The 14624-nt window shown below is 45.8% G+C and overlaps 1 protein-coding gene across 1 annotated transcript; it reads right to left on the bottom strand.

Moving 5' to 3' along the window:
• Positions 1-10112: 10112 nt before the first annotated feature.
• LOC123444528 (coenzyme Q-binding protein COQ10 homolog, mitochondrial) lies at positions 10113-13394 on the bottom strand. The gene is made up of 4 exons (XM_045121268.1): positions 12681-13394; positions 12380-12575; positions 10646-10777; positions 10113-10560 (listed from the first exon to the last, which is right to left on the bottom strand). The coding sequence occupies exons 1-4, from the start codon at positions 12980-12982 to the stop codon at positions 10438-10440; spliced, it is 753 nt and encodes a 250-aa protein (XP_044977203.1). The 5' UTR covers positions 12983-13394; the 3' UTR covers positions 10113-10437.
• Positions 13395-14624: the final 1230 nt, after the last annotated feature.

Below are 14624 nucleotides of genomic sequence, written 5' to 3'. Positions count from 1 at the left end.
TCGTATTCACGCCGAGGTGGCCCAGTTGGTGGCAATTTTTTTTCATTTTTTCCCAATTTTTTTTGTTTTCTTTTTTTGCTTTATTTATTTTATTTCTTTTTTGCATTGGTACCGGTTGCGTGCCACAGTCGTGGTGCGGTTGAATGTTTAGTCCCACCTCGCCAAGCGAAGGGCTTCCGAGCCTGTTTATAAGCTCCGTCGCGGCTGCAACGTGGAGAGGAACATCTATTTTTTAATTTTTTTTCCACTATTTTTGTTTTGTTTATTTTTTTAGTTAGCTTATTTTGTTTTTTTTCTCCTTAGAACAAAATACTTATTTTTTTGTTTTTTGTTTCTAATTACTTATTTATTTTATTTTATGATAATTCTTTTTGCCAATAAAGTTTCTAACAAAAAAATTCTTTATGAAAATTCTTTTTGCTTTTAATCAGGGTTTCATACGGAAACTCGTCTGTTACAAAGGGATTTCATTTTTTTGAACTTATTTGACCTCCATAGTTTTTCTGTGTTCAAAATGCACCATTCAAAGCCACATCATCAATTTACAACCCTTTCTGACTTCATTTGTTATTTTTCATGCATTTAATGATTATTTTGAGCTATAAGACCATGAAATTGAAAAACATTTGAAATGAAATCTAAAAAGGTTCCAAGTTGGCATGGTATCATCATTTCACCCACATAGCATGTGCGAGAAAGTTGAGAGGGTTACGGCAAAAACTGGATGCACTTCGTGTACAAAACGGACAATCTCTTTTGAAGTATCAGGGTTTCATACGGAAACTCGTCTGTTACAAAGGGATTTCATTTTTTGAACTTATTTGAACTCCATAGTTTTTCTGTGTTCAAAATGCACCATTCAAAGCCACATCATCAATTTACAACCCTTTCTGACTTCATTTGTTATTTTTCATGCATTTACTGATTATTTTGAGCTATAAGACCCTGAAATTGAAAAGCATTTGAAATGAACTCTGAAAAGGTTCCAAGTTGGCATGGTATCATCATTTCACCCACATAGCATGTGCGAGAAAGTTGAGAGGGTTACGGCAAAAACTGGATGCACTTCGTATGTGATAAAATGTTATTATTGAAAAATAAATACATAAAGTTCTCTCATAAAACAACATACAACTATGTAAAACATTTAAATGCAACAACAAACGCGATCAAAATCGCAAGTAAGGTAACAATTGACTCAACAACATAATGATACCAAGCCTCTTTATCAATGGCATATTTTCTAATATTCCTAATCTTCAAGCGCATTTCATCCATCTTCAAGCGCATTTCATCCATCTTCAACCGCATCGCATCGATCTTCATCTTGCGATCGTTAATGACCTCGGCAACATGCAACTCCATTTCCATATTCTTATCCTCAATTATTTTCAATTTTTCCTTCAAGTATTTGTTTTCTTTTTCAACCAAAGTTAACTTCTCGAGAAGCATTTCTAGGTGGGTTGGAATTTCCGGTTCACATACCTCCTGGATTAAAAATATATGTCACGTTGGTCATCATAATTGTCATAAACAATAAATGAACCAAATAGTTATGAAAAGATAATATATACCACATCTGAATCATAGACACGACGAGGGCCGACGGGGGCGGATACCAAAACCATCGCACTATATTGTAACAAGGAATAATAAAAGTAAGAAAATTAGACAAGTACCTATCTGAAGTCAGATTTTTTTCTTTCAGAAAGAAGATAAGAAAAAGAGGCTCACCACGGTGGTGCCGGCGACGAGATCGGCGCGGGCGATCGACGGCGGTGAAGACGGGGCGGGGACGGGGCATGACAGACCGCTAAATCTAGACAAGTCTCGTTGAAAATGGAGCTCGGAGGTCGAGTTTCGAGAGGAGAAAGCTTAACTAGTGTGGCTCGGGAATTTCATCGAACACCTCATGTGCATAGGAGGTGAACTAGAGCACCCAAATGCCCTCCCCTCGTCGGCTCAACAAAAACATAGCACTGTGGAGTGCTCCGCCGCGGCGGTGGGTATATAGGTAGGCAAGTTATTTGTCCCGGTTCGTGGCATGAACCGGGACTAAAGGTTGTGAGCCAACAGCGAGGACCATTGGTCCCGGTTCGTGGCTCGAACCGGGACAAATGGTTCCACAAGAATTGGGACCAATGCCCACGAGGCCCCGGCCGGCCCCCTGGGCTCACGAACCGGGTCTAATACCCCCCCCCATTGGTCCCGGTTCTTGAAGAACCGGGACTAATGGGCTGGCCAGGGCCGAACGGTAGCCCTGTTTTCTACTAGTGTAATTCTAAGATTGGTTAGTACAACATAGGAAAAAAATAGTCTGTACAACATAGAATAGTCACATATCTGAGCCCCTTTCCGCACGATCTGAAATAAAATAAAAGTGCAACACCTTTAGAGCGAATGATTTCTAGTTATTGTATGAATTTGGAATCAACTCATGTGCAATTTGTGATAAGAGGCACTACAAGCATGTAGTACAGTTAAAAAAATGAGTTTGTCTCAAATAAGCTAAGTAATTGGACTGCAAGATGAAGGTGCATACAACATCCAATTCTGGTAAAGAGAAATCTGAAAGAAGCATACACACGTTTAGTTGGCACTCATGCTCTGATCAAACTACTATTATTCAAATTTTGGCTTCCGGTATTATCTTATGAACTTTGCAAAATAGCTAGTCCGTGTAGTAGCATGGGTCAATGACTAGTGCTTACCTAAACAGAATCAATCACAAGTTTTGTTGTTATTGCTAGCACTCCTACACTACTAGTTGTATGTGCTCATCCATCCATCCATCCATAGACATAATGTTGTTGTATCTAAAGACTAGAGTGCAGCAACACAAGAGGAAGACCTCAAACTATAGGGCACATGTATATATAAACTCATCCATGGCAAACATTATCAAAACATCCATCCATGGCAAACATTACCAAAACATCCATCCAAGGCAAGATTGCAGTGGAACTGAGAGAAGAGGCAGAGATGGGGGGGACGAGCTCACCATGCCATGGCACGCATCCCTTGCTCGCCTTGGAAGAGGAGGGAGGTGCACCCCTTCTGCTCCTCCTCCTTTAGTACGCGCCCTCCTACCATCTCGTCATCAACACTCCATTGTGACCGGCAACAAAGGCAAGGAAAGGAGGAGAAGGTGAAGTAAGGTGGGTAAGTTGGATCCCGACGAGAAAGGAGAGAAAGGACCTGCCAGTGCCATGCCGGTGGCGGATCCGACGAAATCTAGCCTGGTCGTCGCCGGTTGTGGTGGATTCTATCGAACGAGGTGGGGGCAAAACCCTAGCCATGGGGCTGGGTGCATACCGCAAGAGAACTATGGGTCTGGGTGGAGGGGAGGGAAGAGAGGACCGTGAGGAGCTCGGTGGCATGATGCACACAGCCGGAGCTCGCCAGAACCGGTCGACATGAGTGATGGGCGGTGGCGGCGGCGAGGAGAGTCATTGGGGAGAGAGAGAGAGGAGGTGACGAGAGGTTTGCATGGGAGATCTGTCTTTTTTTTATTCTTATGGATATATGGGCTTGAGCCATGTCATCAATCCATGGCACAATTGTTTGTGGCAGGTGATTCCTAATGCCCACCATTGCTAGTTGAGTAACCAGTGGCGGGTACAAATTGCCGCCCACCACTTTTATTTTCTCATAAATTTTGCGGCATGGCTAAAATATATAGTGACGGCACAAATTGCTGCCTGCCACTCGTAACTCAATTAGCTGTGGCAGGCGAGATTTTGTGCCCATCAGAGGTAACATATTTCACATGGCCAATTTGGACAGCTGTTACCCGTGACGGCTGCAAACTGACGCCCGCCACTGGTAAGCCAATAGCAGTGGCAGGTGCTAGATTGTGCTGCTACTGATTTGAGTTCGCCTATAAGCCCTATTCTAGTAGTGCACGCATGACCTTGCATGGCAACTACTCACCCATCCCATGAGCGTGAACACGCGTGTCCCACCTCATCAACTTTAGTTGTCATGTGTAATTAATTTTAGTTGTCATGTCTAATTAATTGTAGTTCAAGGATCATTAAATATAGTTTTCATGTGAAACTAATTGGAGTTGCCACGTGTGGTCAAACCATAGTTGCCATGTATGATAAATATAGTTGCCATGTGAACTAATTCGAGTTGTCATGTGTGGTCAAAGCATAGTTCCCATGTATAATTAACTAGTTGCCACATATGTACAATTGTAGTTGCCATCTATCATCGTACGAGCGTCATGTGGGCGAAAAACAGTTTCATACACACGTTCGGACGAGCGTTGTCTGTCTGTTTGAACGAGGAGCATCCACACATGTGACACTAAATGATAACACCCACACAACGCACTATGCCAACGTGGCACAGAAACTCCAACAGTTTGCTACAAAATTCACACATTGCAGAATCAACGATGGCGTTTGGACGAAGTGCTAAAATGCTACACGTGTGAACGTTATTCTTTGGTATGTTTTGCGATAATATAAGTCATAATATTTAACACAACATTCAACAAAAAGTTATGTAGGCAACAAATTGTAATATTTATAACATAAAAAACCAACGTATGAAAAATAAAAAGCATTGCACACAACAAAATAAAACTACAAGCTCACCACGGGTCAAAGGAGCCCATGAGGCCATGACATTTCAGCGGAAAAAGAATTGTATTTACGCGTATGAGTATGGCAAGAGCTAAAATCTTCATATATCGCTACACTGTCACATTGATCATCATGATCAGCACAAACTTCTTCATGACAACAGAAAACAATAGTGTGGTGCTAATCTACCTTATACCTTTACATTCTGCACATGGATATCAGTTAAATGGTTACATACTTGTATGGCGCAATGCCCATGAATATATGGCCTCAGAGTTCATCCTAGCAATACGCTTCTCGACGAATTCCCCTCGCGATGCGCTATCGACAGTTGTCTCATCTAATCTGCATTGATTTCAACTTGCTCTTCCTCGACTTCATCTGCTCGGCCATCTCGACGACCTTCTTCCTGGACAAGAGTTCTTGGGGTCCACTGGACATGCACTTGAGAGTGCGCTCAGTTGCATGGAAGACCCCTCTGAAATGGTACAACCCCTTAACCCGGTTGTCCATCAGCTGACTGAGCCTCCTATGGTAAGACAAGAGTGACTTTTCCCAATTCACCTGGTTGATCTTCTCCCTAAGGCGGCTTGGGTCCAACACCCTCATGTCGCAAAGCATCGCGAGAAGCACAACGTCGAAGCCATACATGTCGCTCTTCACATACATGAGGCCTGGAATGAAAAATGACCAAATGTTAATCGGTGCTATGAACAGATGATGCACATTGTTAATTTATTTGTTGCTTTTGCTCTACCTGCATGAGAAGGGCCAACACCTGCTTATTGTGCCCTTTCCCAGGTTATAAATTTTTCTTATTGTTGTCTTTTCTTGAACTCACTTCACCTCAAATTCTTTGCCTCTTCCACCAAAGGTCGGCGGTTCAAGTGAAACAAGATCATAATACCATGTATCCATCACCAAAGGTCGGTGGTTCGAGTGAAAATAGAACTCGTCGATAAGAGTTGCTTGTGGGAATTTTATTGACCACTCTGCATTAGAAATGACTCCTCTTTGCCATGTGAAAGAATCACCCAAACAACCCATGTCTTCAAGGCCACAGTCTCCAATGATAGCCCACATGTGAGAGTCCTTACTATGTAAATCCCTAATTCTGGTACAAGACATGTGCTTCTTGCCCCATGTCTAGTGGCCATAAAATCCATCTCCAATAAACTTTATCTCATTTCTAATTAAGACATCGATGAAATATTGACCAAAGTAATTCAACTTCATTCTATTATTTTCTTGATAAAATTAAACAAGGTCGCTAGAGCGACCATCATTGCCCGCTACAAAAATGAAATCAAAACCCAACTCGCAACGAAGCTCATGCCCCTTTGTTTTATGTAAATGTGACTCCGAAAGGACAATAGCATCCACCAGAATCGGTCCGTAGATCCAAGAGCTGAACTGTTATGGTCGATAGAAAACCACGACAATTCCAATTGAGGGTTGTCATTGCTCAGCTTCATGCACTAACCAACGCAACTAAAAGTCCAAACTAATGAAAAGGGATAATGCAGTTCACATATAATTTAACATCCCCTCTCACGTGTGATGGGGAAGCAAGTCAACACGTGCAATCGGAAGAGAGCGACGGTGCGAGAAACTCGCGTATGACTCAAGAGGCCTCTACATGAACACAAGGGGGATACCCGCAATTTTTTAAATAAATTGCGAAAGCGAGGACTTTAACTCAAGACCTTAGCTCCCATACCATGTTAAACATCATGCACTAGCCAACGCAACCAAAAGTCCGAACTTATGAAAAGGGCAAGTGCAGTTCACATATACTATAACACCGACGACCCTCCACCTGAGAGGTCGCCGATCTCTATGATACGTTATTGTCAGTTGGAAATCCATCACATCCTTTGATCTTCCTTTTTTTGGCATTTTTTTGTAGTGTATTCACAACCCATTATTTATGGTTTCAACTTTAGCACCATCCACAAACTGATCCACAATTCGAGCAACTTTCAACAAGATAGTAGAACCACTAGGTACAATTGCACACCGGTTCTGACTTATAGCAACACCCGAGTCATATGACAACCTCTTTCGGAGCATATTCAGTTCATCCATCAAAGCATCATGTCTTCTTCCCTTAGAGCATCTCCAACCGCACCCCCAACAGGTCCCCGGGCCATTTTTTCCCGCCGACTGGCGAAAAACGGCCCAGTCGCGCCCCCACGAGCCCTTTGTCGCCGGCTCGGGCCGAAATTGGCCCCGACGGTCCCAGCCCGAATCCAGCGCGTTGGGGGGCGCCCGGGGGCGCCGGCGGAAGGGAAAATGACGCGCCAGGTCCCCTGTCACACGAAAAAGGCATTTTCTTCTCCAGAACCGCCCATCGCGCACCACACCTTTCCGCCATCGTGCCGATTCCGGCACCGCTCCATTTGCCTACAACCGCTACAACCCATCGACTTCGCCGCGGATTTGCCCCCTCCCCCGCCCCGTCCCCCTTCCCCCCTCTCGGCGCTCCGACAGATTTTCCCGACGTTCCGGGCACATGCACGACCGTGTGTCCGCCATGCCCGCGAGGTGTTCGGCGATTTGCCTGGCCTATGGACTCTAACAACGAGGAGGCGTTCGCAGCGCTGCTGGAGGAGGAAGCTGATGCCGACGCCAAGGATGAAGAACACCTCATGGTCCTCGCTTCTCTGGTCGGCCTATTCGCGAGCAATGCAGAACCACAGCGAGGTGGCTCGGCATCGGGCCGGCTGAAGACAAAGCAAAGGCATCGACTGGAAGGCTATTGCTTGATATACGCCGACTACTTCGCAGACGCTCCGCTACACGGAGATAAAGTATACCGGCGCCGTTATCGTATGAGCCGGAAGCTCTTCATCAGGATTGTGAATTCCATCAAGGAGTTCGACACCTACTTCAAGTGCAAAAAGGATTGCACCAGCACACTTGGATTCACCTCGCTCCAAAAGTGCACGACAACTATGAGGATGCTTGCGTACGGAGCTCCCGGTGATATTCTGCAAGACTATGGACGCATGGCCGAGTCCACCATCATTGAGTGTTTCTACAAGTTCTGCAGGGCAATGATGGTAGTTTTTGGACCTCAATATTTGCGATCACCCAATGCTGAAGACATTGCTCGGATCCTAGCACAGAATGCAGAAAGAGGATTTCCTGGGATGCTTGGAAGTATCAACTGCATGCATTAGAAATGCAAAAAATGTCCATTTGCTTGGCAGGGGATGTACAGAGGCGCCAAAGGAGGTTGCGGTGTGGTACTTGATACAGTGACCACACATGACCTCTAGATTTGGCACTCCTTCTTTGGTATGCCACGAACTTACAATGACATCAACGTACTGCAGTGCTCGGATGTCTTTGCCAAGCTTGTTGAAGGTCATGCTCCTCCGAATCACTACGAGGTCAATGGGCACCACTACAACAAGGGATACTACCTAGCAGATAAAATCTATCCGAGATGGTCCACATTTGTGAAGACTGTCTCAAATCCTGCATCATGAGGCAAGCACACCTATTTTGCCAAGCATCAAGAAGCTTGCATGAAGGATGTCGAGCGGGCATTTGGTGTGCTTCAATCTCGTTTTGCTGTTGTTCGGTACCCCGCTCAGATCTGGTCGAACGATCAAATGTGAGAAGTCATGACTTGTTGTGTTGTCTTCCACAACATGATCATTGAGAGCGAGCAGGAGGAGCCAGTGTTTGACACTGAACCATATTACAGGCAAGGTCCTCTTGCCCAAGTTGATCACGAGCTACCGGCAACTTGGACTGCCTTCCTCAACAGGCGTCAGGAGATCTGAGACCCGCAGGTGCATCAGCAACTGCAGCATAATTTGGTGGAGCACCTATGGAGGCTGAAGGGCAACGCCTAGCTCTTTTTTCATTTGTATTGACTTGTTAAACTATTTTTTGATTTGTATTGATTTTTGTGATGAACTATGAGATAAAAAAATAACTATTGTTGTTTCATTTGTGCTGAAAAATGTCGAATATGGGCCAAAAATGGACCAAACTTGCGCCGAAACTGGGCCGAGAACGGCGACGGCGGCGGGGGGGGGGGGGGGGGGGCTCGGGTGGACGGCTGGGAAGCCGAGCGCCCCCAGGCCGTATTTTGCACCGGCGGATCCCCGGCCGGCGCTATTTCGAGCCACTGGGGGCCGAACGGCTCGAGATGCTCTTAGTACCTGCCAATCTGTCCAGAGCTTCATTGCCTTCATCCTTTCCTTGGGCATTATACACAATGTTCCAACGCTAACTACAAGCAGGGGAAGAACTCTTCCTAGCTCTCCCATGGTCGCGCGAACTTGACATAGACCCGTTGCTTCCCACTTTGTTACCATCTATAGAGCCACGTCTAGCACCTCTACCTCGGACTCTCATCTTTTCAGCGTGAATGAAATCATCACACTAAATTTTTAGTTGTCATGTTTTCCATTACCGCTCTTCGTGTTGGTGTCCAAACTCTTCACAATGTTTATAGTAAATTGGGAGCTTTCATACTTAACTTTTAGTAAACCTTCCCCCCGCCCTTTGATGCATATACCGATCCCTTGATCATGGCGGTGACATTAACCTTCAGTTTAACGCAGGCAAATACTCCCACAAAACCTACAAGTAATTATCTACAAGCTTATGTATTTGCATCCAGACTACTAACCTTGTGAGTTCAGGGTGCTTAAAATCATCGTATTCAACAAGGATCAGGCCATGCCCTCGAAACAGCTACCCCGCCATGGCTTTGTTCCACTCCGCCAAACAATTGAATTTGGACCATGAATACGTTGTCGCTGACCAGCCTCCATACGATATGATGCGTAAGTTCCAAGTTGAGCGCGTGTCAGAGAGCTCCATGAATGAACTCCTTTGGTGTATGCCCTCTTGCCAGAGCAAGCTACTTCGTCAACTCAATCATTTCCTGGACTTCATCCCACACAAATTCATCATCCTCTTTCTCCGTCGGACTCAAACAATCAATGAGATCACCCATTTTCTCCTTCCCCTTCCTTTTTTGCGACCTTCTTAAAGTTGAGCGCGTGTCAGAGAGCTCCATGAATGAACTCCTTTTGATGTATGCCCTCTTGCCAGAGCAAGCTACTTCGTCAATTCAATCATTTCCTAGACTTCATCCCACACAAATTCATCATCCTCTTTCTCCATCGGACTCAAACAATCAATGAGATCACCCATTTTCTCCTCCCCCTTCCCTTTTTGCGACCTTCTTACATCCAATGCCATCAGAAGAAACCCACAAAAGAACAAATCGTTGGAAGAAGGGGGGATTGAGGGCGGTCGGTCGCGGCCGAAATGTGGGAAGGGGGGATTGAGAGCGGTTAGTTGTGGACAGGAAAACTCACGGCAAGGGTTACAGGCGAACGAGATCAAAACCATAGTTTTAGCCAAGGTGGGAAACTACCGATTCCGTGTTTGCAATGTACCAAAGTTGGAAGGAACACAATGTAAAATAAATGAATAAAATATGGCACAAAAGGCGAGCGAGGAAGTCACAGGACTGCCGCATCATATCAGAAGCACACATCATGCTTATACGCTTTCTGCCCAATAGTTCAGGGCGAATTACATTTTCAAAATCGGATTGACCAGATAAACAATAGTACATGTGTGTGCCATTTTGTTGTTACACATGGGCAGTGAACTAGTCGTACATGAAAATTCTCTCCGTAGAAACAGCCAAAGAATGAAAATTCTGGCCGATTTCCCTCGAGATCCACTTGCCTAATGGTACCGTGACATCACAAATGGAGGACTATATGCATGGTCATCCTCTGTTGCAGTTTACCAAGACAAGCTACCATGAAGGGATTCTTCAAAATTGGATTATTTGGGTTTATCTTCCATGCCCGTAAGATTTTTCCAGCACAGGAACGGCAGGTCCATAAATTCTAAAACATCGATCGCTAAATGAGCCCACGAGCTTGGAAACAACTTCCTTGAAGAACATGGAAGCAACCTGTGGTGAAAAGCTTGATAAGGACCGCGGAAAATAACAAGAAGCCACTTGATGCGTATATATACTCGGAACAAACAAGTTTTACCTGCCGATATAGGGGTGACTGAAACTTAAAGTCCACTAAGAAGTAAAGGTCACATGTTCCAGGAACAGGGCCAGGCTTGAATTCCCAAACGTTTATCAAATGATCGAAAAGTCCACTCTGAGACGCTGTCGTCTGCAGCAGAGCAATACAGTCAGAAGCAAAAAACAATGCAACTACTTAATTCAGGAGAAAATAATATGGTAAGCAATAGGACAAACAAAGTACTAGTGTTACTACAGAGAACTGCCTATCACTGCGATAAATACTGAAAGTTAAAGAGGTACCCTAGATTGACTGCAACCAGCTATCCAAATTGATAAATAAACTTTCACCCTAGATTGACCATAGTATTAATTAGAACAAAGTGGAAAGAAGCTATCACGCTTGCTCTGGAAGGCTAGAAGTTCGCACATTAGAAAGCGCAGAGACAGATCTACACTGCTTATTAGGGTGGGTGCAGATTATAACAGTGCCGATTAATCAGATAAAAAACATGAAAAATCAAAAAAAGAGTAAAAACATGTATTAGAATTGTTACAGCTCTATGGGATCCAGTATATGACACTTCATCAGTATTACAGCATATGTATATATTGCAATATCTAGCCATGCAAGTGATCTGGAATTCAGCTAGTTTGTGTACATCTTAAGGAAGTATGTCATCTCAGAGCAGATCAAATGTCATGACCTCAAAATCAATTGCACCTCCGAGTTTCTAGGCAAAGTACTTCTACAGTAGTGCTTATCAAAGAAATCAACCCATAGAGGAACATCTGTGTTTACAGAAGCCATCAACGTTTCAGTTCAAAAATAAAGCTTGTGATGAAACTTTGGTGAATACCCTTGTTATGTTATGTCTTGGTTGATTTTAAATGGATGGTACAATTTCAGGTTTATGACACTGCGATGATACTTTCACATGGTATATAATGGCAGGGTGAACAGAATATCTATGATACGAGCCAAGAACAATATCTGCTCATATTGATTAGTTCCAACTTCCAAGTGTGAATTTAGTAACAACTCAGAAATGCTTAAGTTTGTTCAAAAGCTTGTTAAGTCCATCCCAGCCAAAACTGGCAAACAGCAGTTAGTTCATTTTCTTTCTCTGCCTGGGATCCAAGCACTAAAGCTAGTTAGATACCGTATTTGAAGGTATGCGACGATTTTGTCTTGTTGGGGGAAACTGTATTTGAAGAGCCTACCAACACTATCTCCAACATAATAAGTTTTCACTACTTATAGTTCAGCTACAATAATAGCATGTCTGGCCACATAAGAGTCTGGGCGTATTAACAAAATGAATATAAACAAATAACCTAGGATTAGCTCATGGAAAAAATAATACTGCCGATACTAAACCAGGTTACAGAGTTATAATCAGCAGATCCAACAATAAACCATGCAAGGAAGTGATGAATCATTTTTTTACAATTGATAACAATACTCCCTTGGAATAGTACATCCATTTGCAGCTCACTGTGATGAATGATATAAATCATGATGGTGGTTTTGCAATTACAGAAGGAATAAATAGCTACCGCATATGTCATGAATACGTATTTTGATCTTGCAATACAGCTCACTCTAGAAAAACTTTCATCCCTGATAGTTTTTCTTATTCTAGAATCTTTTGAGAATCAAGGATCTAATTAGGTGATGCCAATTGAATTGTGTGCCTTCTCACTACATTATCCGATGAGAGGGATGAAAGGTGCATTACACAAGCCTCACCTTGATATACTTGGGCTTCTCCATCTCCACGTGAGAGACATAGCTTTCAACAAAGAACTTGAATCCAATTTCTAGCTCGGCGTCAAAGGAGCCGTTGTCGTACCGCCTAATAACCCTGGAGCGCTGGCACCAGGGCACAAAATCCTCGTAGAGGTCCACAGCCGCGACGACGGCATACATCTGCTCCGGCGAGTACCTAGGACGACACAGCCATCAGAATCAATCATTTCCATTTCGGAGGTCAAGTCACCTGGAGAGCAGCCCGAGAGCAAGCGGGCCATTGTTTGATATACATGCATACCCCATCACGCGCCTCTCCTCGTAGACCTTGGAGAGGACGCTCCCCTCCTCCCCGTCGCCGCACCCGAGGAAGCTCCTCGTCTGCGCGCCCGCGGGCCAGCCCGCGCCCAACCGGCGCGGCTCGCCGCGCGCGGGCGGATCGGCCCAGCGCCCGACCCCGCCGCGGCCGCGGCCGAGCCCGGCCAGCGTGGCCGCGCACCTGGCATTGGCGAGCGGCTCCCCCCTGCCGCACTCGCCCTCGGCGAACCCGCGCAGGAGGGCCAGACCCCTCCTCCGCAGCACCGACCGCGCGCACGGCAGCATCGGTGGAGGCCTCCAGGCGTGATCCGGCCGCGGGGAACCCTAGATTCGAGGGCCGGTGGTGCGGTTGGCGGCGTCGCCGGAGGAGGCCGTGGAGGGATCGGAGGCGGGGCGAGAGGCGTGGGGGAGCGGAGGTCCTAGGTTGCGGGGGCAATCGGATTTGGGGAGAGGCGGAGCGGGCGGTATGGGGAGGGAGGACAGCGGGGCGGGCGCGCGTGCGGTGGGGGGGATGCGTGGCTGGCTGTGGTTGGTGCCTACGATCTTGCGCGACCAGAGAAGAAAAGAAGAGAAAGCGTCGGAGCTGGCGAAGACTCGTCGAGGCTATGCCGTCGGATGATCGGTACGGGCGGCGGCACGAGTATCATGCCCGGGCCGGGAAGGTGGACGGCGGTTGCGTGCTTGCGTGTGCCCACCTAATTCGAGATTGACCAGCGACCATGCCGCGGAAGGGTTTGCCGAGGGAACTTTTTTCATGTCTAGAAAATGGACCGTCAAGTAAACAGGTATACACCCTCGGAAATAGCCGATGCGTCTCGGTTCTCATTGCACACGGGTTGGAAAAACAATTTAGAAGATTATAGAAAAGTGAAAAAAGAAAACTGATTCTTCTTTGGAATCGAACATGATTAGGAATATCGTTGACAGAGTCGATAGTTAAGAAACAAATTTGAGATTACAAAAAATGTAAATAGTAACTTTAATATAGTGTTGATATTGATTTTCTTCATCCAGAATATCATCAAAGTCGTTCCTCCTCGAAACCTTTTACTTGAGTATCATGCTCAGGCCCAGTGACATACCCACGATTATGCCAAGGCCCAGGCCAACTAGGCCACGTCCCACGCAAGCTTCATACTATAGCAGTGGGACTGGTACAGTTCACAAAGGAATTGGGCCTCACGCCCCAGGCCGCCGTCTGGGCTGCGTGGGGCCTGGAATTGCTCCTGCTCAGGTCGGGCCGACGGATGACGGTTACATACTTGTGTGTATTCGCCTACTTCAAAAGGAACCATGCATCAAGCATGGTTAACTATCTCAAAAAAGTACTTCAAGAGGGAGTTCTCTTTGCAAGTTTGCGAGGCTACTTATATTTGATAATGGAAACTGATTGCTTGAAGATTGTGAATATCTAGAAGGCTCGCCACAACTCCCTTCGTCGTGGCTCCTATACTTACAAAGATTGAAGAGCATGAGGAGGAGCTCATGTCGTGGTGGGCTCCGAGGGCGTCGAGGATTTCATCCCCACAAACCGTTGGCTCAAGAGGGTGAACCTGCCTGGCAGGGTCGCCTTCATGAACTTGTCACGTTCAAGGGGATGAGCTCCTAGGACTGTGCACGAAGAGGGGTCTCGAGAGCCGCTGCGCTTTTACGTGCGAATCAAGGACGACGAGGATCTTGCCATGCTCGTCATCCCTCCCAAGTTTGTGGAGGTGATGAAGGAGTGGTTGGCGGTGAAGCTCCCGTGCGTCGTCATGCTCTCGACGAACAATTGGTGTAAGTTATGGGTTCAGGTCCAGAACTTCCAGGGGGAGATGGTGCTTGGCCGGGGCTGGGAGTATTTCTGTCGTCACCACAGGATCGTCGACGGCGACCTCGTTGTCCTGCGAATCTCTGGCATGGGTCTGAAGGTGCACATCTGCAACCA

The sequence above is a fragment of the Hordeum vulgare genome, chromosome 3H (assembly GCF_904849725.1).
Source record: "Hordeum vulgare subsp. vulgare chromosome 3H, MorexV3_pseudomolecules_assembly, whole genome shotgun sequence".
NCBI lineage: Eukaryota > Viridiplantae > Streptophyta > Magnoliopsida > Poales > Poaceae > Hordeum > Hordeum vulgare.
Note: the sequence above shows the minus strand (reverse complement) of the source record. Positions and strands in the feature narration are given on the sequence as shown.